The 21,708-nt window shown below is 42.5% G+C and overlaps 1 protein-coding gene across 1 annotated transcript in view; it reads left to right on the forward strand.

The window, feature by feature from the left end:
- Positions 1 to 21,407, forward strand: part of CEP120 (centrosomal protein 120) — a 34,836-nt gene extending 13,429 nt beyond the window's left edge. The window contains exons 12-20 of the mRNA XM_056848033.1: positions 981 to 1,077; positions 1,161 to 1,319; positions 2,928 to 3,017; positions 4,258 to 4,350; positions 5,349 to 5,510; positions 9,196 to 9,318; positions 11,661 to 11,759; positions 20,383 to 20,528; positions 21,152 to 21,407. Of these exons, the coding sequence (XP_056704011.1) occupies positions 981 to 1,077; positions 1,161 to 1,319; positions 2,928 to 3,017; positions 4,258 to 4,350; positions 5,349 to 5,510; positions 9,196 to 9,318; positions 11,661 to 11,759; positions 20,383 to 20,528; positions 21,152 to 21,407 (1,225 nt within the window). The remainder of the gene's footprint in view (positions 1 to 980; positions 1,078 to 1,160; positions 1,320 to 2,927; positions 3,018 to 4,257; positions 4,351 to 5,348; positions 5,511 to 9,195; positions 9,319 to 11,660; positions 11,760 to 20,382; positions 20,529 to 21,151) is intronic.
- The last annotated feature ends 301 nt before the right edge of the window (positions 21,408 to 21,708 follow it).

A 21,708-nucleotide genomic window follows, 5' to 3' on the forward strand; every position in this document is an offset into this window, starting at 1 on the left:
ACATTTAAATCAGACTAGAGCTTCAGTAGAATCTAGAACATTTATCCTGTAAACAGTGATGGATCTCCATGTCTACAGCTTCTTGACAAGTTGCATGTGGACACAGTTTAAGGACTTAGTGACTTAAACCTGCATGCTCTGTAGATATACAAAAACTCGGATAATCTCTTTATAAGCTTGTTTAAATGAACATATTTGAATTCTGAATGAGCCCAGCTGAAGTAGGCCTGGACAGTTCCAAGGTAAAGGAGCAGTGGAATCTCATGATCAAAGGGGTGTGCGGTAGTTGCTCAAAGCAACATAAGTAGGAAAAGTACTCCATACAAGATGACCCAAGTCCGTAGCACAAGTTATTGGGAAGTTGACGATTGGGCAGGACAGGACTGCCTGTCATCAGACTCATTAGGAAGGGAAAGCATGAAAGCCTGAGGAGGAATACACACTCCAAACTCACTTTAAAAAGGGGCAATGCTTCTTGCCAATTATCTGTTGTCAAGCTCTTCACATTATATCAAAGCTGTTCAGCTTTCTGAGATATTTGGTGGCCTATGGCGGTCAAGCTCCCTCAGAAATTTGCTAGGAAAATTTATAGACACCTTTGGGAACTAAGTCTATCAACAGACTGAGCAAGATTTAGTAAACTTAACAGGATCTGCTGCTTTCTGAACAGCAGCACAACCAAAACCACGTTTCATAGGTTTCAACTGCCTTGAGAACTTAAGAATATGGCATAGGAATATATTAAATAAACTTGTAACCCAGTATTCATTTTCCCCACTGATATATATTTTGCACTCAAGGAAACTTGATTCCTGAGAGCACAAAAATTATTGGTTGATATTGAAATTTTGGAAATGTGTGGCTTCCCGTTTATTAAATACTTGCTACATTTTTACAATTTTGTCATACAGCTTGTTGTGAAGTAAGGATAGCTATCTTGGAAGAAACGGCCAATGAAATGTTTCGGGTATCTCTTGTAGGCCAAGCAGCAAGATAGCAAAACTTTCATACACCATGACTCTAGAAGACTATGGACTTGTAAAGATGCATGAGGTTCTGGTGTCTGATTCAGCCCGGGTATGTGAAATATGTCCTTTCATGGTGCAGAGAAAGTAAGGCAGCTTTCAAGGAAGCCTTCTCTAAAAGCATTTCATCCTTAGTGTTTAGGTGCTGATGCTGATGAACCACCACAGATTCCTTCATCTCAGCCTGGTAATGCTCAGGAAGTCCAGCCAGAACCACGGGAAACTTTAGAATACAAAGCAGCTCTCGAACTGGAAATGTGGAAAGAGATGCAAGAAGATCTTTTTGAGAACCAGGTTGCTGTATACTTTTTGTCAGTGTTCTATTGCAGGTTCCCACGGGAATATGAACAGTTTCACCCTTGTGTTGCAGTTCAAATGGCTGAAGGGGTAGGGTTAGGATTTTTTGTTAATAAGACACCAGTTCTTTAGCTATAAAGATGTATATTTGACAAGCCTATCCTAACATGTTACCTTACAAAAGGTTGCTACTGAATGTTAAACGTCAAGGCTGTGCCATTGTAAATGATTCCATGATTGTCAAGATAAGTATCTTTAGGCATGTCTCATAAGCAAGTTATCTGGTCACAACTAATCTCTGACATGTTATGCACTATACGGTTACTTTACATGACAGTATTACTTTGCTCTGCCACTGTTCAATGTTGTCATTATGCCCAAACACTGTTTGATAGGATTTAGACCATTGTGTGTTTTGGGATATGCTGTCAGCAGGCTTAAACAGTTCTACCGGAATATGTAAGAATATTTTGAAAATGTTTGAAATACTCAAGAGGAATCTTACCCATTGCAAGCCCTTAGGTTCCAAAGTCATTTACTGAGATAAGTAATGTTGCAGTCTGCTGCCCATCCTCTAGTCTCCACAATATAGGCCAGTCATGAGGTACAGATGGAGGCCTGGCCGCTTTGGATTTTACAGGGCATCCCAGGAAAACAGTCCTAGCTTCCAGGTTTCTAATGCAACTTGTAAGCAGTTTCTTTCAGATCAAGTTATAGGAGTAGGCTTATTAGTGAACCGTGAGGTGTCCTTTCAGGAGATGTAAACATTACTTGGAGGTGGAAGATTACTGTTACAGTCAGTTAACTTGTAATTCTTCTCAGTTATCACCGGTTAATCTTTTTCTCCTTTGTTAGTTTCCATACTTTAGTTCAGTTAGCTCAAGTGAAAACTTCTGTCTTTTGTCAGTCTCTTTTACAATTTTGTGCTTACAACTTGCAATGGCCAGTATCCATCCACACAGTTCCAAAGACTTAAGGACACCGGTTTTCTTACAAGAAAGAGGCAGTTTCTGGCGACTTCCATCCTGCTGCAATTCATTGGGCTCTCTGGAATTTTGTTCCTAGGGCTTAGTGGACCCTTGGGAGTAGCAGTGGAAGGGGGGAATTGGTGGAAGTTCCTTCCACCCCTGCTTAAGAGAATTTATCTTCAATAGGTGTGGTGGGTCACAGGCCATGGTAGCAGTGTTTATTAGCATGTGTATTGCCACAAGCTGGCAGTGTTTTCCTGAATGTTTTATGAAATTTGTACTTGTCACATAACGTTCTACAGTTGACTGTTATGTAGGCTTTGAATAGACTTGAGCTTTTCTTTGCTGTAAAAACTATTGCTTCTTAGTAACTTTCTTTTTAGTCTTCACAGCCAAATTATCTTCTGTTGTTCTGGAAAGTTCTGTCCTCTTCATGACATAAGGAGAGTTCTCTGGATAGAAAGTCCAGTGTTTTAATCTGGAATCTATTTGCGGTATATGAGAACTTGTGCTATTTGGTAGTTGCTTGAGGAAAGAAGACTTTCTCAGCAGGGTGTATAGCCATTCAGTCAGCATTCTTTCCCCCTTCACTTTCAAAATGAAAGTGTTTTTAATTGTGAGTCTGTTTTTTTTATAGCTGAAGAAGAAAGAGTTGGCGCACATGCAAGCTCTTGCCGAAGAGTGGAGAAAGAGGGACCGAGAAAGAGAAGCACTGGTAAAGAAAAAAGTAAGACTTCTTTCTCCTTGCATTTTCACAGTATAACGTAATCAACTAACTTAGGAGTTCAGCAGTCATGACAGAAGGTGCTTAGATATTACCTTACCAGAAGCAGACCTAGATGTACACTGTAACCTAAACTATATGAGAACAGTCCAGGTAAGAAACATAAGAAATACACTGGCATTAGAAGTGGTTTATATATTAAGTTATACCGTATTTTTCGGTCCATAAGACGCACTTTTTTCCTCCTCAAAAGTGAGGGGAAATGTCTGTGCGTCTTATAGAGTGAATGCTGGCTGGGCGCGTTCGCGTCGGGACAGCGCGAGCCGCCGTTCCCCGCCCCAACGGCCAGCTGGGAGGCGGGCGGGGCGCACAGAGCCAGCTGGGCGCGTGCGCATCCGGACAGCGAGAGCCAGCATTCCCTGCCCCGACGGCCAGCTAGGAGGCGGGCGGGGCCATACAGAGCCGGCTGGGTGCGTGCGCTCGCACCGTCCTGGCGCGCACGTGCCCAGCTGGCTCTGCGGCCCCGCCCGCCTCCCAGCTGGCCGTCGTGGCGGGCAACGCCGGCTTGTGCCGTCCCGATGCGGACGCGCCCAGCCGGCATTCACTCCATAAGACAAGTTTTTAGAGGAGGAAAACAAGATTTTTTTCTTGTTTTCCTCCTCTAAAAACTAGGTGCTTCTTATGGTCAGGTGCGTCCTATGGAGCAAAAAATATGGTATTTGGCCCATATCAATCCATGACCTCACGGTGCAGGACTTTCCCACCTCAACCTTCGATTGTAGACCAACAATTCCCCTGAAATGTTGTTCCTAAGGGTCAGCAGACCTGCAGGAATAGTATAGGAAGCAGAATCTGTAGTGGGACAGGGTATTCAGTGGAAACTTCCACCTTCTCTCTCAAAGACTTGTGCTCTTAAGTCTTTGCAACTGCATGGCTGGATATGTCATTGTTTTCCTTCCCAGTTGCTATAGAAAAAAAGGCAACTACCATCACTATTCTTTGTCCTATTGAAGTATTTTAGGAGAGCAAATCTGACTGGAACACTTCCAGTACTAGATATTTGGGAATTCACTATGTGCGTAAGCCGACGCTTAACAATGGCTTCTTGGGTTTCTTACTTAACCCTTTCAGAATTTCAGGCTCATTTGAAATCTAGCCTCCATTACAAGGAAAATTAATTTGAAATGACAAACGTTTTGATAATTTATTTTAAAGGGTTTTTGTTAAACTGCTTATGTTCTAGGTTGCGGAGTATACAGTTTTGGAGGAACAGCTTCAAAAAACTTTGACTGATCTAGAGAAGCGTGAAAAGCAACTTGTCTGTGCTGAAACTGAGGTAAATATACTCCAAACAGCATTGTCGTTTGTTGATCTTTATTATTAAAAATGCCCATGGAAAACCCAAATTTTTTAGCTTCTAACCCTGTCAGTTCCTCTTACAGCCCAATCCTAAGAGGGGGGTGGCTCTATGGCACCCAGGGACGGTGGAGCCTCCCGAGCAGCTTGTTGCTGAGTGCAGCAAGCAAAAAAAAAAAAACAATTTAGAAGGAAACCCCACGGAACTCTCCATAGAGTTCCACAGTGCTATGCCTGCCTTTTTGCTGGCATTACTCCTCACCTGCAAAAAGGGGCGTTCCCAGGCCAAAAGGGCTCCGCCCCAAAAAATGCCCCAGGTACAGCCCCATCGACACTGACACAAGGCCTTGCGCTACTGCACAACTCCCTAGTACTGGTGTAAGTGGTCCTGCACCAGCGTCCGTGCAAGTTTGGACGGTGCAAGTGGCACTTAGGCCAGCGCTGGGGTCATGCCCGCTCCTGAGAAGCTCCGCACCCCCTTTAGGATTGCTTGGTTTGTCCAACATGGAGTATAATTTTTGTCTGCCTTTCAGTATAGGCTTTTTGATACATAGTTCTGAGGCCTTTTTTTTTTTTAAGAAGTCTTTTGGCAGATTGGGATGGGTGAAAAGAAGTCTTTGTTTTGTGGTTGGAAATTACAAAATGAGGGTCAGATTACCATTGAACTTGGTACAGGACATCTTCATACAAAAAGCTGCCAATGTCTAGCCATTTCCCTGTGTCTGGTACCAGACGTTGTAGATAAATAACTGCTGCATAGCTAGGAGCTAGAGTTTCTTTCTTATAATTACCACAGTGGAATATATTTTTATAAACATAGCCTAGCTATATGGTTACTGTTAACTTAAGCAGTGTTATAGTCAAGAAAATATATGCTGACATGCTAATGTGGCTCTGACAGTAATAATCATCCTAGATAGGGTAGTTCAAATGTTCATCTGGGCAGCTTTGAAATTGTTGGTTTTAAAACGTTTTAAGCTCCAAAGAGTAAAGAGAGAACTCCAAGCAGAGCATGAACGAAATCTGCAGGAGCTTCAGGATGCAATGCGGCGGGTCAAAGAAGAGTGTGCTCATCAGGTTGAGTTGGAGAAGTCAAGGATCAGACAGCTGGAAGAGAACAAGATCCACCTGCAGCAGCAAGTGAGTGAAAGGTTCCTTTTGCCAAGTTGGCTAAATATTTGCTTAAAGCTGCAAACGAATATGCATCTTTTAAAAGACAAATGAGTCACCAGAACCAAATTAAAATTAGGGTTTGTTTGAACCATTCTAGTCAGCTGCCTGAGAAAGGCACCTGAGGGCACTTCTACGGTTTTTGTTTGTTTGCTTGTTTGTTTCTGTTTTAAGGACCCTAATTAACGCACTGTGTCTTTTCATAATGCTGTTTGCAAGTTCATTGACATTAGTGTTTGTAGGTGACTTGGAAACCTTTGTAATGAGAAACATGGCCTCTTAGTCTTCTAAGTAAGCAAATTAAGACATTCGACCTTGCGCATTGGTTAAATGCAAACAAATTACATTCTTTCATATTTTTATGTTGCTCGTCAATCATCAAGCCTCAAAGTAGTTAATTAAAAGACCATTGTCAAATAAAAATATTTGATCACACAATTGGTGGGAAAACCAGAAGACCTGAGTATCCTTCTGAAATAGTGGTGGAGATCTGGAAGATTTCCCTCAGAAGTAAGTTTCACAAAATGGGAGTTCTCAGTGCCCAAAAATTATAATTTCCACAGGAAGATTATTTTGCCTTTGGTGGTGATGGCACAGACAGCATTCCTTATAACCTTCTGGCAGAGAAATGTGCTGTATAATAGAATGATGACATCACCCAGTGATGTGGAAATTGAATACGTATACTTAAAGCCAGTTCTTCTCTTTTTAATATTAATTTCAGAAGATGGGGAGAATGGCTGCCCATCCTATCCTGTCTTCTCTGTGAATGCCGCAAGCTGGGGGCCTATGGGGAATTATGTGTCTTTGTGAACTATTTGGAGCTTCCCCTTCCCAGTCCAAATCTCCTCCTTTGGGACACTAAACTCTTTAAGTACTGAGCTGGCCAATTTTCCCATCTTCTCTTGCTTTTGTTTTCCCTTGAACTGACTTTCAGATGTTCTCAGGGTTATCTGGGCAAGAAGCATCCTTATTTGTCTTCAGGCCATTTGTGGCGGGATTGGAGAAGGTTCTCTTTATTTACAAAGCAATATTCTTCATGGGTACTGCATCTTCCAAGGATGCCAAAACTCTGGAAGGGGCCTTCATGGTATGCACTTAACATTAAAATTTTGTTTTGGAGGGAACAAGCAGGAAGCCGGCAAGGAATTGTTGCGCAGGGGAATTAAGTAACTTGGATGTTTCCTGTGCTTGTTTCCATGTGTTTTTCTTTTATAAAACAGCAGCATTACTTAATGTTGCACTTACCGTATTTTTCGTACTATAAGACGCATTTTTTTCCTCCTCAAAAGTGAGGGGAAATGTCAGTGCGTCTTATGGTGCGAATGCAGCGCCGCCCGCCCCGGGAGCCGGCTGGGACGACGCCAGCTGCAGCTGGAAGGCCCCGCCCAGCCACCCAGCACAGGGCAGAGACGTTTAACCTCCCCCCCCCCCCCGCTTCCCGGTCCCGAGGCTCAGCTGCTGGGCGGATCCTCGGAACGGGAAGCGCGGGGGGGGGGGGGTGTCTTTAAACTGCTCTGTGGTGCCTGCCCAAGCAGCGCAGAGCAGTTTAACCTCCCCTGCTTCCTGGTCCGAGGCTCAGCTGAGCCTCGGGACCTGGAAGCGGGGGGGGGGGGGGTGCGGAGGAGCAGTTTAAAGACCCACCGCCCCTCCTGATCGGGCTTGCCTGACTGGTCCCGATCGGGCTTGCAGCCTGGAAAGGGAGGCTGGAGCCTTCCCCCAAGCCCCGCTGTGCGCCCGCTCTGATCTCTCAGCGCGTGCACACAGTGGGGCTTTGAAGGCTTCAGCCTCCCTTTCCAGGCTGCAAGCCTGACTGGTCCCAATCCTGCTTGCAGTCTGGAAAGGGAGACTGGAGCCTTCCCCCAAGCCCCGCTGTGCGCACGCTCTGATCTCTCAGCGCGTGCACACAGTGGGGCTTTGAAGGCTTCAGCCTCCCTTTCCAGGCTGCAAGCCTGACTGGTCCCAATCCTGCTTGCAGTCTGGAAAGGGAGACTGGAGCCTTCCCCCAAGCCCCGCTGTGCGCACGCTCTGATCTCTCAGCGCGTGCACACAGTGGGGCTTTGAAGGCTTCAGCCTCCCTTTCCAGGCTGCAAGCCTGACTGGTCCCAATCCTGCTTGCAGTCTGGAAAGGGAGACTGGAGCCTTCCCCCAAGCCCCGCTGTGCGCACGCTCTGATCTCTCAGCGCGTGCACACAGTGGGGCTTTGAAGGCTTCAGCCTCCCTTTCCAGGCTGCAAGCCTGACTGGTCCCAATCCTGCTTGCAGTCTGGAAAGGGAGACTGGAGCCTTCCCCCAAGCCCCGCTGTGCGCACGCTCTGATCTCTCAGCGCGTGCACACAGTGGGGCTTTGAAGGCTTCAGCCTCCCTTTCCAGGCTGCAAGCCTGACTGGTCCCAATCCTGCTTGCAGTCTGGAAAGGGAGACTGGAGCCTTCCCCCAAGCCCCGCTGTGCGCACGCTCTGATCTCTCAGCGCGTGCACACAGTGGGGCTTTGAAGGCTTCAGCCTCCCTTTCCAGGCTGCAAGCCTGACTGGTCCCAATCCTGCTTGCAGCCTGGAAAGGGAGACTGGAGCCTTCCCCCAAGCCCCGCTGTGCGCACGCTCTGATCTCTCAGCGCGTGCACACAGTGGGGCTTTGAAGGCTTCAGCCTCCCTTTCCAGGCTGCAAGCCTGACTGGTCCCAATCCTGCTTGCAGCCTGGAAAGGGAGACTGGAGCCTTCCCCCAAGCCCCGCTGTGCGCACGCTCTGATCTCTCAGCGCGTGCACACAGTGGGGCTTTGAAGGCTTCAGCCTCCCTTTCCAGGCTGCAAGCCTGACTGGTCCCAATCCTGCTTGCAGCCTGGAAAGGGAGACTGGAGCCTTCCCCCAAGCCCCACTGTGCGCACGCTCTGATCTCTCAGCGCGTGCACACAGTGGGGCTTTGAAGGCTTCAGCCTCCCTTTCCAGGCTGCAAACCTGACTGGTCCCAATCTGGCTTGCAGTCTGGAAAGGGAGACTGGAGAGTTCCCCCAAGCCCCGCTGTGCGCACGCTCTGATCTCTCAGCGTGTGCACACAGTGGGGCTTTGAAGGCTTCAGCCTCCCTTTTCACGCTGCAAGTCTGACTGGTCCCAATCGAGCTTACAGCCTGGAAAGGGAGGCTGGAGCCTTCCTCCTAGCCCTGCTGTGCGCACGCTCCACAGAGCAGGGCTAGGAAACTGGAAGTGGAGTGCAGTAATCCCTCCACCCAGCCCTGGCCATAATAACCTCTCAGCTGTTGGTCGGGAAGTGGTGTGTGTGTGTGTGCGGACGTTAAACTGCTCTGCACTGGCCTGGGCAGGCAGCGCAGAGCAGTTTAAACCACCACCGCCCCCCTTCCTGGGAAAGAGAAGGAAAAAGGAGGAAAAAGAAGATAAATATATTTTCTTAAAGACGCAGCGGGTCTTTAAAAAATATATATATTTTCTTCTTTTTCCTCCTTTAAAAACTAGGTGCGTCTTATGGTCAGGTGCGTCTTATAGAGCAAAAAATACGGTACCTGTCATCTTCTCCCAACAATTGTGATATAGGATTCACTGTGTCTTCTGTCTGGTTTGCAAAATGCCCCTTTCCCAGTCACTTGCCAGATTGTCAACCAGATGTAAGCCCATTCAAGTGTTCTGTTGTTGTTGTTTTAACAGATATATGAAGCAGAAAACAAATATAAAGGTCTGGAGAAAGAGTTTCAACAATACAAGGATCAGCAGAGCAGCAAACCCGAAATCCGGTTGCAATCAGAGATAAATATTCTGACTTTAGAGAAGGTATGCCTGATGACTTCTATAACTGTTTCAGATCAATTTCTAAGGCTTAGAATGTATAATGGCATTTTATAACCTCATAAAAATATACAGCATCATTTTTTAAAAGACCTAAAATAATCACCGTACTTAACCCCTGCCACAAAACACTGACATAAATGTAAACAAAATCAAATTGTTTTTGGAAGAAGCTGTAGTTTTGAAGATGCTCCCAGTGGCGACAGTTTTCAGCTGTGCAGCACCCTCTAGAATTGTTCTTGACGTGCCTTTGCAGCTTATCTGTATCAATATTTTCCCCAAACTATTACGAACTGCAGAAGTGAGGTATACTTAAAATAAGTTTTGGATCATAAATGGATAATGGTCAACTTCTTAGCCTTTGTCTTCTTGTTGTCATGGTTGCCATGCAGACATTATCTTCTCATGAACTAGGAACTTATCTTCACATGAACTCCACGCATATCAGGAGAGCACATCCCTACAATGACTGTTGTATGAACTGGAAAATCTGTGGGTTTTTTCCATGAATTTAATCCTCCTTACATACATTCTGGCTCATTTTCTGGAGGCAGTTCGAAAATCATACAATATAATAAAGTCATTGAGAGCATGGCAGGGACCCTTGGCTATCAGTTTGCAGGAATACAACACCAGTATGTCCCTTGTGCATAGAGAATATAAGTAATGGACAGTGTTTACTGTTTGCAAATTGCTATTTCTTATTCGTGGACTTGAGACATATTTTTTGTATCTGTATATCTTGGCTGTATTTAGAATTTATTGTGCTTGGTAGCTTGGTGTTGGTTTTTTACAAGGATACTTATTTTTCATGGGTATTTGCATAAGATACCTGTTTCATAGCAATGAAGATGTTTATCTTCATAATTCCAGATCATTCACACTTAAATGTAGGATGGGTAACCACCCTAGGAGAAAGCTTGACTTTCCCTTGGGCTCGTCATGGCAGTTGATTCTACTCCTGTTGTGTCTGGGTTTGGGAATAGTTATGAAAGGTCTGTTGTAAAAGAATGCTTAGTTCAGGGAGTATCAAATTCCCAGACCATCACATGGTCTGAAATCTTTCTCTTGCCCTTGGGCCAATTCCTACACATCTTTAGCTCTATTACACTTGGGATGCTACTCAGTTTGGATAGACTAATATTGTGAAATATTCCCTGAAGCTAAAAATGCCCTTGTGAGGAGACTACCTCCTTCTTTTATTGCATTGTGGTGTTGTATGATAGCAACAACAGGGCTCCTTAGGCCCAGGGCCTCCGTTTCAGAGTAGATGTAATTAGTTAATTTATATGCCACCTTTTGGCCTCATTCAAGGTACCCAAGGCAGTTAACAATACAAAAATAATTAAAATGCTGATAATAAACATTAAAATATGTAGAAACAACTAAATTACTTCAGGGAAAGAACAACCACTGCCATCTGTTAAGTCCTTCAAAGGCCTTCCAGAATAAAAGTATCTTTATCCTACACCTGAATGCTTGCAAGAACAGCACCAATCTCTACTCCTCAGGAAGCAGTTCTACAATATGGGATGGGCAGTTGAAAAGGCCACCCAACCTAACTTCAGATAATGCAGGTTTCTGCAGGAAGATCTGTTAGTCTCAAAGGCCAATGAATCTTTCACTTTCTCTAGAAGAAGGTACCGCTTCTTGAATTGCTCTCCTGATGGTCGCCACCTTCAAATGCCCAAATGCTTCAGACTGATAGCATAGGAATCACCTTGGCTGTAACTTTCATCACCTTGGCTGTAACTTTCATATGTCACAACACCAGACCAAACACTGTAATTTATTTTTCATAGATGACATAGCAGTAGTGCTAATGGTGGAATTTTCAAGTCCTACTGACTGGTTGAGAAGGCCAGTCAGTGGGGTTAAGGGTACATCTTTTTTAAAAAAAATTATGATTCAGTGACCTTTGAAACGGAAGACTTAAGGTGCAATTTACTCAAATTAAAAGGGACACATTAGTTACAACTTCAAGGAAAACATGACAAGATCTTCTATCGTCAATTAAACTGGAATATGAAAAGCTAAATGGTTATTACAGAGAAATGAATGTTATCTTTGACTCTTTGAAGATTTTAAAAGCTGTTTACACAAACTCTTAGAGTATAGACTAATCTAGTTGCACTTTATTAGACAATAAAAAGGCTATTGCTTAAACAAGGATATGCCTGTGTGCCACAATATTTACATGAAATTACATAGCAGCTTAAGATGTTATGTGTCATTAGTATTTTTCCTAATCCGATCTCTATATGCATAATCAAGCAATGATTGTTAACCACTATCACAGTATTTGAGAGAATTTGATTCTTTAACAGGGAGATCTCGAAAGGAAATTGGAATCGGCCACCAAGTCAAAACTGCACTACAAACAACAATGGGCTCGGGCTTTGAAAGAACTAGCGAGGCTAAAACAGGTATGTAAAAGGGATAAAGTAAGTGATCGGAGGGGAAGTTCTCAGATTTAAGGAATGCTGGGCTGGTCTCATCCCATAAGCATTCTTGCAGCAGTGCTTTCTGATCGCTTTCCAGGGTGATAACATTTTTTCTTGATTACTCTTAGATTTAGGAACACTGAGTCACCTGGCCCTCCTCTTTTGCCTTTCGTTCGGAATTCACATACCTTTAGAGGAGGATTCCCCAAAATGGTGCCCGCCAAGATTTTCAGAAAGTGGATGGGGCCATAGTAAGACAGGGCTTTTTATGTGTTTCACTCGTTCAAATGAAATCGTTTTCTGTGGCTGCAATAGCAGCCACAGCTACTGGAGGATCAATACAACTGGTGAGTACCTGGGCTTTCCTTAGTCATTTTGTGGGTCCATTCCACCTTCAGGCTTTTGATCTTTTTGTATTCCCCCTTCTCTTTCTCCCTCCATTTCTTTTCTGTGATTCATTTTCAAAGTGAGAAAGGAGGTATCATGTTTGGCTCTGCCTCCTGTGGCAGCCATTTTGGATTTGACTCCACCTCCTGCTCTAGCCATTTTGGGATGGTGCTCACCACCTCCTCTCAAAATTACAAAGGTGCCTGCGGATTCAAAAAGGTTGGGGACCCCTACTTTAGTGAGTAATCTTAATCAGACTTACTTGGTATGTTCAATGGGGATTGATCCCAGGAAAGGGCTTTTAAGATTGCTCTATAAATTATACTCTGGTAATGATTTTCAGCTGAGCTTGTATAAATGAGTTGTGTTGGGCAAGGTATCAGAAGTGACTCTAGAGGCAGAGTGTCTTGGTTTTTTGTTAATGGATTCTGAATGTCACAATTATTACATAAATATATGTGTAGCCATGGCTTTCAGGAATGATATGAGATGTAACTCTGAATTTTAAAGAATCCCAAGTAGTCTTGATTGTGCAAATGCTAAAGAGCAATTGATATTGTGTGTGTGTGTATATCTAACTTTACACAAGTTATCTTTTTAAAGTAATGTTATTGGTGATATTAGTGAAGGAATGTTCATGTTAGATGCTTACAAAGATAGTCTCTGAGAAAATGCTTTCCTACTGGCATCTCTTCTGAATTAGAGATTGAATAGGATTCTGTGATTCCTGTACACTGGTAAAAATGTACACTGGGAACATTATTTGCCCGTACAGTTGGGTTGTATAGATAATACTTACCATGTACCTTAAGTGCATTACAAACCTTGTCACATTAATCCTTTCAACAGAAATGTGATCCCAGGTTTTCTGTATTGGTTTGTGGAGATGCCACCCATTAGTACATATACAGTAGGTTCATGGATCATGGAACAAAGTTGTCGCTAGTTCCAATACTACTTTGATTAGTTGCAGTAGGACTGTTTTATCTGGGTCGCTGTTTGGGGTGAGAACTGAATCAACTGCCATCGTTATCAGCACTCTTAACCAAATATATGAACCAGCGTGACAAATTATTATGATGCTTCTCAGTGTCTTCCCCTTTAAATTAGGATTGTCAAAACTTGCTTGAGGCTTTCTGGAAATACTTTAAACACATATGTGTTATGGTTAAACTTACAAAAAAGAAAATGGTCTAAAGAATCCTTAATTGTGTTTTGAATATAAAATTACAAATTTAGAAGCCGTAAGGAATGTTAAGTCTGCTTAAGTTCTGATGATTTGTGTTGTTTTTTGTTTAAGTTGGAGTAATACCATGATAATTTTACATTGATTCTGGTGAATAGCTGTGGGGTTGTAATTTGTGCCAGAAACATGTCACACCAGAGCTCTCTGGAGAACTATACAAAACATTTATGTTGTGAGAATTAGATGCAGAAAGCCATATCTTGGATTGTTAATAAATGTTAATGACAAAACCCAGCTGGCAAGCCTTTGCAGAACGCGATCAAATACTTTGTGGCCGTTGCCAAAAAAGTGTTTAAACAGATTTCCATTAATCAAAAGCGAACAGTCTAGTCAAGCTGTGAATTCTAGAACCATGACAAGCATCCAAGTATTTAGCATAATGCCCTTTTATTCAAGTATGTTTATTTAATTACTAACCCTCCTTATCCCCCATGTTCAGGGCAGGTGTCCTTTTAATTTCAAAGATTAAGCTACTAATAGAAATTTTTTAAAAGCTACAAGTGCATGTAATTTTAAACTAACATTGGCAACATGTTTAAAACAGCATCAACATTGTTTCAGAAAAATCAGTGCTGCTGTTTTTGAAAATGTTGGTGCCAGTATAAGATAGGAGAGAGCTGACCAAAATCTTCAGAAGGGGAGTGGTCACAAAGGCCAAGGTATTTCCATAGGAATTAAAATAGCATCTGGTCTCGTGACATACACAGCAGGAAATGTTGTCCTACATTTCAGGCAGTTGGGGACAATTAACGTTGTTGCAACAGGAGATTTGTGGGAGGGAGAGCATAGATAGCCCCTATAGGAGGAGGACTTAATGTTACAATTCACTCCCCTCTGGTTTAAGACCTGAAACTTTTGCATATTCTCCTGCACTGCCCTTCATTCCACCAAGTATATGCTAGATATGGAATCCTTACCTGAGAGCCCTATCGGAAAAGGAGAGTTGTGGAAAGTCTTGCGTTGACAAGTCAGTGGAATACTGGTAAGGTGAAGTTAGGCAGACTCAGGTCTTCAGGCTTTGCTGAATAACTGATTCTTAAGGAACTCCAAGATGGTGCAGGTTTCGCCATAAAACCACATCTGTAGGAAAATTAAGCCTGCATGCTGCACTTTTCAAAACTTATTTGTATAATCATGCTACCTGAGATTGAGAGGATGAAAAAGTACTTTATTATCTTCCAACAAGATCTATGTCATGTTTTAGAAACTGAGGAATGTACAAGTACAAGTTTTTAATTCTCAATATTTTATTATAATAGTCCAAATAACAACAGTTCTCTCATCAACCTCGGGCCCTTATCCTAATTTTAAAAATAAAATGTTGATTGAAATATGTGCAAATATCTGAATGTATTTGCAATTAAGCAGATGCATTTTTAATGTACCAGTCTGCTTTTCAGTGAAATGCAAATGATTGCATCTTCACAACATGGCTACACAGTAGTATAGGAATAAGTATGCTTCACGTATACAGGATTGTTCTATGGGGTCATTTGCGTACATGATGCACGTGACTTCTTGCACACAACTGCTTTCCATCTAAGATTTTTTAAATGTGACAACATTCTTAGATGACCACTGAGGACTGTAGAATCAGAACTATATATGGAGAATTTCAGAAGTCAATGCTGAAATGAATATTGATTCCATTATACTTGTTCACATCTTCCCAAAAACTCAATCCAAAATATAAACATCACAGTGAGCAGTACTTTTGACTGTTACATTGGAGAACTGTAGTATATTGCTGTTGGAGTTGTAACAAAGAATGTCACAATTTAGCTTTGGTGACTAAAGAGGGATCTGTCTGGATTTTCAATGTTTTTCTACAAACCCAAAAGTATGAACACTTAAGATTAGTGGCTATTGGAAAGTTTAAGGTTTACCATTTTTGTGCTCCGTGTGGATTTGTTCACAGCAAACCAGTCCATTTGTTTTAAACAAACACAGACTTCATTGGCTGACACGGACTCTATCTTGTCCAGCCTCCTGCTTAGCCTTTCAGAGTAATTAATGTGATTAATTTGAGTAATTTAGCCAAGGAGAGGATGTAAATCTTTGCTTAAAAAAACAGAGTCCAAATCTCAGTTAAAAACTGTGTCTTGAAACCATCCAGACCCTTTTCCCGACTTGTCAGCTCTAGGTTATTTTCAGAAAACTTGAGTTGAGTTCTGTAGCTTTAGTTGTACGTTTTTTCCCACAGCCTTGCTTGGTATGCACAAGTCAGAGAGTGAATAGTGGCCGCTATTTAGCCATTGTTTAGTCTAGGGTATGTATGTTTACATCTTCCCTCTGGATTTATAAGCTGCTATGACAAAATAAAGATCGTTCTCACTTGATTGAAGAGCCTCTTAGCTTGAGCACCTGGCAGCCTGCAAGAATCTTTTTGCAGATTGAACTTAAATATTTAATTTTTCTTAGTGATTTACTAGTTGTTTGTATTTTTATTGTCAGACAACAAGGGAAGTCCAAATAAAGAGTTGGTATGTTGGGATACCATAAAAGACCTCCCTCTGATCTCACAGAAGAGTGCAAACTTTGCAATGAGGGATTGAAAAGTTTCACATAATAGGCATACAGAGGAAAGGCAAAAACAGAGGTAACAGAAAAATTACAAACGTGTGACCTGTAGCTCCTGTGGAAGGAATGACCAGTCAAGGTCATGGTAAATCCAGCGTAATGGTTAACTTGGCATTAGGAATCTGCTGCTGGTTTGGGGAAAGAATGGTTTCTTTCCCGTGCATTTGAGTCCAGGGGGGAAAAGGCCATCAACTTGCAGTTGTTTGTGGGAAATCCAGGTTCACTGTTACTGGGGGGGGGGGGAAACATTACATGGTGGAACAACTTGTTCAGTGGACACCATTCCATAACTCCTCTCCAGAAAAGCTACGTAAGTAGCTTTTGGACTAGATGGCCTCTAGGTTCCTTTAATTATTTGAGTTTTTGAAGCACTGCTCAGATGTGACAGTAAAAAACAAGAGCATGAAATAAAGGTTTTCTTCTTGATGGGGCAGTAGCCCACACTATCCTGTGTATGCAAAAAATAAACCATTTCAAATCCTTGTTTGTGCAGTTAACAGCCAAAGCAACTACAGAGTGTTGAAGGATTACATTATTGTTTATTTACTTCATTTACCTGATGTTTTACCCCCCAATGGGAACCCATAGCGACTTACCTCCTGTACTCCATTTTATCCGCAACCAACCCTGTGAGGTAGATTAGGGTGAGGGTGTGTGGCTGTTCCCTGATCTCCCAGCGAGCTTCCATGGCAGAATGGAGATTCAAACCCAGCTCTCCCAGATCCTAGTCCAACACATGAACACATAAAGCTGCCTTGTAGCGAATCATATCCTTGGTCCATCAAAGTCAGTATTGTGTACTCAGACCGGCAGTGGCTCTCCAGGGTCTCAGGTAGAGGTCTTTCACATCATCTACTTGCCTAGTCCCTTTAACTGGAGATATCGGGAATGGAACCTGGGACCTTCTGCATGCCAAGCAGATGCTCTACCACTGAGCCACAGCCCCTCCTCAATACATCATGCTAGCTCTCTCCGGTTAGTTTACTTTAGAGGTTTTTGAAACCAGGGTCAGCCCAAGACATCCTGCTATTCCAGGATGAGAGCTGAAAAGTTTAATCCAGGATTCTCAAAAATACACCCGGGCGGCTGCTGCTTGGACTGCTGACTGCTTCATTGGTGTCCCCCAGAACCTTGCTGCCCAAGCTAGTACTTGAATTATTTCTGTTGTCAGGCCAGCCCTGGGAGCATCCAAGATAGCAGGGTAGGGAACCTTTGACTGGGTTATAAAACTTGTACAAAACAGACAGGAGCAATTGTCAAGAGTTGTCAATTGTTTCAGTAATTTTACAAAAGAATTAAAATCATCAGTGGATTCTTGGACTCTTCAAGATGGTATAAAATGGATGTATTTGAAGAAAGCTGTGATAAAATAGCCTCCAGGTCAGCACCAAACATGGATAAAGAATCTGTTCCCCCAGAAATCAGACTTTTACAAACAGTACATTCTTTTTATAAACGTCTGATCTAATAATCATAAATCTTGTACTTCAGACATAGTCTGGTTCTCATACTTCAATTTTATCATTAAATGTAGTTATTTGGCTGCTTAATTATGTTCTAATAATGTTAAAGATGCCTTGGGTGTTAGGTACCACTAGATGGCTTTTACATTCCTTTTCTGTCTGGTTGTGAAAGTTATTTTCAGCTGTATAAAGCTCTATAGCATAGGTAATTCTGTGTTGCTCACTATTTGAAGTGTGATAAAGTCTTAGATAAAACAAGTTTCTAATTCTCATGATTTTGGAGAAGTGGAGGGGGTAATAAGGAGGAGAGTGTGACATTTGCTGATAAACATTGTGGTTTGGGAAGGGGAAAGGCACAGGTAAAATTTCCTGTGTCAATCCCTATCCACCCCAGTTTATTTTCCTTCCGAGGCTATTTTCTTCTACGCTATTTTTGAGGGGGTGAGTGTCCCATCTTTTCTCAGTGTTAGGCAATATCAGTCATAGCACTATTGGTTAGGCCTCTGTATTGTGCTTTGGATCCAAGTCAAGCTGGGTGTAAAAATACTAAAAGGGGTGAATGCAGGGTGGAATCCAATTATCTTTGAAGTGTGGTCGCTGCTGTAATGGTATGTTAGCTGAGTGATGCTGAAGAGGCTAATTCCATAACTCAAAAAGTCTGGACTCATATGAATTTTACAAAGTCGTACTTTTTGTAGTTTGTTTAAATTGCCATTCCGCAAACAAGTACACATTAATCCATCTCAAAAAACCAAGGTCTATAAGGGCATACAAATTCCTCAGCTTTGGAGTTCCTTTCTCCTGGGAACTTGCCAGCAATTGAGTTTGGGTGCCTTTTGGAAGCAGTGAATTCAAATTGGATTTTGGTGGTTAGGGGTGAGGAAGAGTAGGGTAAGATTGGCATTTGTAATTATTCAAACAAGCTGTTTGGATGGGATGATCCATCAAATAATGTTAGGATTTGAAGGTGCTTAATATATGTAAGCCTATACTACAACTAACCTTGTGTTAAGTATTCTGCTTAAACTCTAATGACTGGAAATCACAGAGGAATGCAGTTGGCTTTGAAACTATTACCGTATATACCCGTGTATAAGCCGACCCGCGTATAAGCCGAGGTGCCTTATTTCTCCCCAAAAATGGGGAAAAATTAGGCACCCGCGTATAAGCAGAGGGTCGGCTTATAACCCCTCCCCCCCCCAGCATGCTTACCTGGTGCGCAGGCAGGCAGGCGGCGGCGGCGGGGGCCCCCCCCACGGCCCAGGAGGCCCGCAGGCGCTCCTAGGCCGCTCCAGGCCCGGCGGTGGCGGGGCAGTGAAATTCAGAATGGCTTGCATTTTGGTAAATTTGTTAAAAACACCATTCCATTAAGTGGACAGCTTGGGAGTCAGTCGAGTTAGTATTTGCTTTTCTACCAAGTTAGAAGTGGTATGACACACTACTTTCATCTTTTAGTCAGCCCACAGGTTATTGCATTGCTGGGAGGACCCAAGTGTACTTGAAAACCATTCAGCAGCTTCAAAAGAAATTTGGGGAACATGTGTAACATCTGTGTATGGATGTGATGTTTTTGGGAAAGCTTATGTGCAAGAGGAGATGAATGTCCTTCTACTCGAGGGAGGTGAAGTTATTTTTGACAGTGAAGAGCTATGGGGTGCTCTGAATCTGACCTTACTTTTTGAAAACAGGTCATTGTTGTTGCTAAGAGCGTTTTCATTGATATGATGAGGATGCTTTCCTCCTTTCTAGACTCAGCAGGTCTAGATACGCAGATCCAGTCTTCTGTAATCCCTAGACAGGATGGCGGTTAACATGTTTTACATGGGGTTCCCTTGAAATTCACTCAGAACTACAATTAGTGCAAAATACTGCAGCCCGTTTGTTAACTGGTACATGCCACCAGATATACATTATGCCCATTTTGAAACAACTTAATTGACTCCCTTTTAATTTCTGGGCTGCATTCAAGGTGCTGTGAAGCTTTTCATACTCCATGACCCTCATACTTGACCGTCTGTCTTTCTTTGTAAAGATTCATGTCCTGGGATATCATTCTGCGTTTATACACATGCCAAATAATGCCCTTTCAATGCAGTTTGCAGCTGAATTTGACTGTGTGAAGTGGCAAAATCCACTTGCAAATGATTATTAAAGTGCACTGAAAGTGCATTATTTAGCATGTGTGAAAGCGCCCTTAGTTTCATGTCATTTGAAAAGACTTGTTGTTGTTGTTCTCCCAGTCTCTTTGTAACCTTTTCACGAGTGGCTGATCTAGTATGCCTGTGTTTAAATCTTTAGATTTTACTTTTTTAAGTGGAGACTTGTGGCACTTAAACTGTAACAACTTTAAATGAATTTCAGAATTCAGTCAGTCATAATCACTTATTTGCTTGTCTGTTTGTATAACAAGATACACCTTTATCTGCTTGTCTGGCACAAATGTAGATATTTCTGTGCTATTTCAGACCAGAGAATATTCTTCAGTCATGCCTCAGGTTTCACTTGCCATGTGAAGCCAGTGTGGCGTAGTGGTTAAGAGCGGTGAACTCTAATCTGGAGAACCGGGATGGTTTTGCTATTCCTACACATGAAGCCAGCTGGGTGACCTTGGGCTAGTCACAGCTCTCTGAACTCTCAGCCCTACCTTCCTCACAAGGTGTCTTTTGTGTAGAGAGGAAGGGAAGTAGATTGTAAGCTGGTTTGATTCTTCTTAAAAGGTAGAGAAAATCAGCGTATAAAAACTAACTCCTCTTCTTCCACGTGCTCAATCGGAGCTATCTTTGTGTTACTTGTAAATTACCTTTATGTGAATGCTACGATGTTTGCCCTGGCGTGGTATTTGTCCATCACATGCATAGCAGTAAAAATTAAGTTGGAATCTGCATGCAGTAAGCTGTGCAGTAAATGAAAATTATTGGTCTTTCCTTAGCGTGAACAAGAGAATGCAATGATGCGTCTTAAAAAGCAGCAGCAAGAGCTGGAGCACATGAGGCTTCGGTATCTGGCAGCAGAAGAAAAAGAATTGGGGAAGGCTCAGCGGCAAGAGCTGGAGGAGATCAGAAATGAGCTGAACAGGTATTGTACCATTTGTTGGATTTTTACTTCCACTGCTGAATAGGTGAGGGTTCAGCTAAGTCAAACTTAATTGGCTGTCAGTCCAGTAAAAGAACACAGCTTTTGGTCCCTTAGGTAATATTTGCCCATTTATAAAATGTAACAATCTTGTATTATAGGAAATCTATGCCAAAGGCCACCAGACCCAGTTTTTTATCTTGACTGTAGCTATATTACAGCAAGCCTTTTTTCCCCTCTCTTGTTCTCAGCAAACCTGTTTGCTGCATAAAAAGACTCATAAATGGTGCCTGTTCTCAAATCTCTGGTGAGCACAACAGTTTGTTTTAAATGGCTCAGTAGTTTCAGTACCTTTTGACTTTGTCTTCTATGTGTTTTTAAACAGGTTAGTTCTTGTTAAAAATCACCCAGGTACATAGGCATTTGATCAAAGGCATTCTTGGCTTCTAGTAATAGCTTTATGCAATAAAGTAAGCGTAAAAGCTCTTAATATTGGGTGATAAGTGTCTGTTTCTGGGACAGTACAGCTTAACTTTTTTCCATTCAAGTAATTTCCGTAGAAATTTGCTCTCAAAACCAGTTAGCCATGGGCGAATCAACTGACTCTGTTCATTTTTTCTTCTTAGATTAAAACAGCAAGAAGACAAAAAGCATTTTCCTGATTCCCAAGAGGTTTTTGGTTCGCAGTTGCTAAGTGCTCGCACTCGGCAAATAAATGAGAGTCTGGACGACTATCTTGCCCGTCTGATAGAAGAGAGGGATACATTGCTGAGGACAGGGGTGTATAACCACGAAGACCACATCATAAGTGAACTGGATCGCCAGATCAGCGAGGTGCTTGCCAAAAGAAATAGCAGCAAGGAGCAGAACATAAACAGCTGAATTTTTCCTTCATAAGGGAGGACCTAAGTTTCAACTAGTCGTTCATTATATCTTCAAAGGCCATATTCTGAAAGACTTGGACATATGCTTTACTCTTCTCTCAAAACTTTCTGCAGTATGCATAACACAGTTCTACTGTTTTGAGGTTGTAAGAGAGAAGAGCGTCAATGAAAACGTTTTAGATAATTTTATAATGTCTGTGTATATATTTAATAATTTATTGGGGGGGATAGCTGAGTTTTTCTGTCTCCCCCTGTTGCCTCAGCTTGTTTTATTTGATAGTTTGTGTTTCTAACTCAGT

The sequence above is a fragment of the Euleptes europaea genome, chromosome 4, assembly GCF_029931775.1.
Source record: "Euleptes europaea isolate rEulEur1 chromosome 4, rEulEur1.hap1, whole genome shotgun sequence".
Classification (NCBI taxonomy): domain Eukaryota; kingdom Metazoa; phylum Chordata; class Lepidosauria; order Squamata; family Sphaerodactylidae; genus Euleptes; species Euleptes europaea.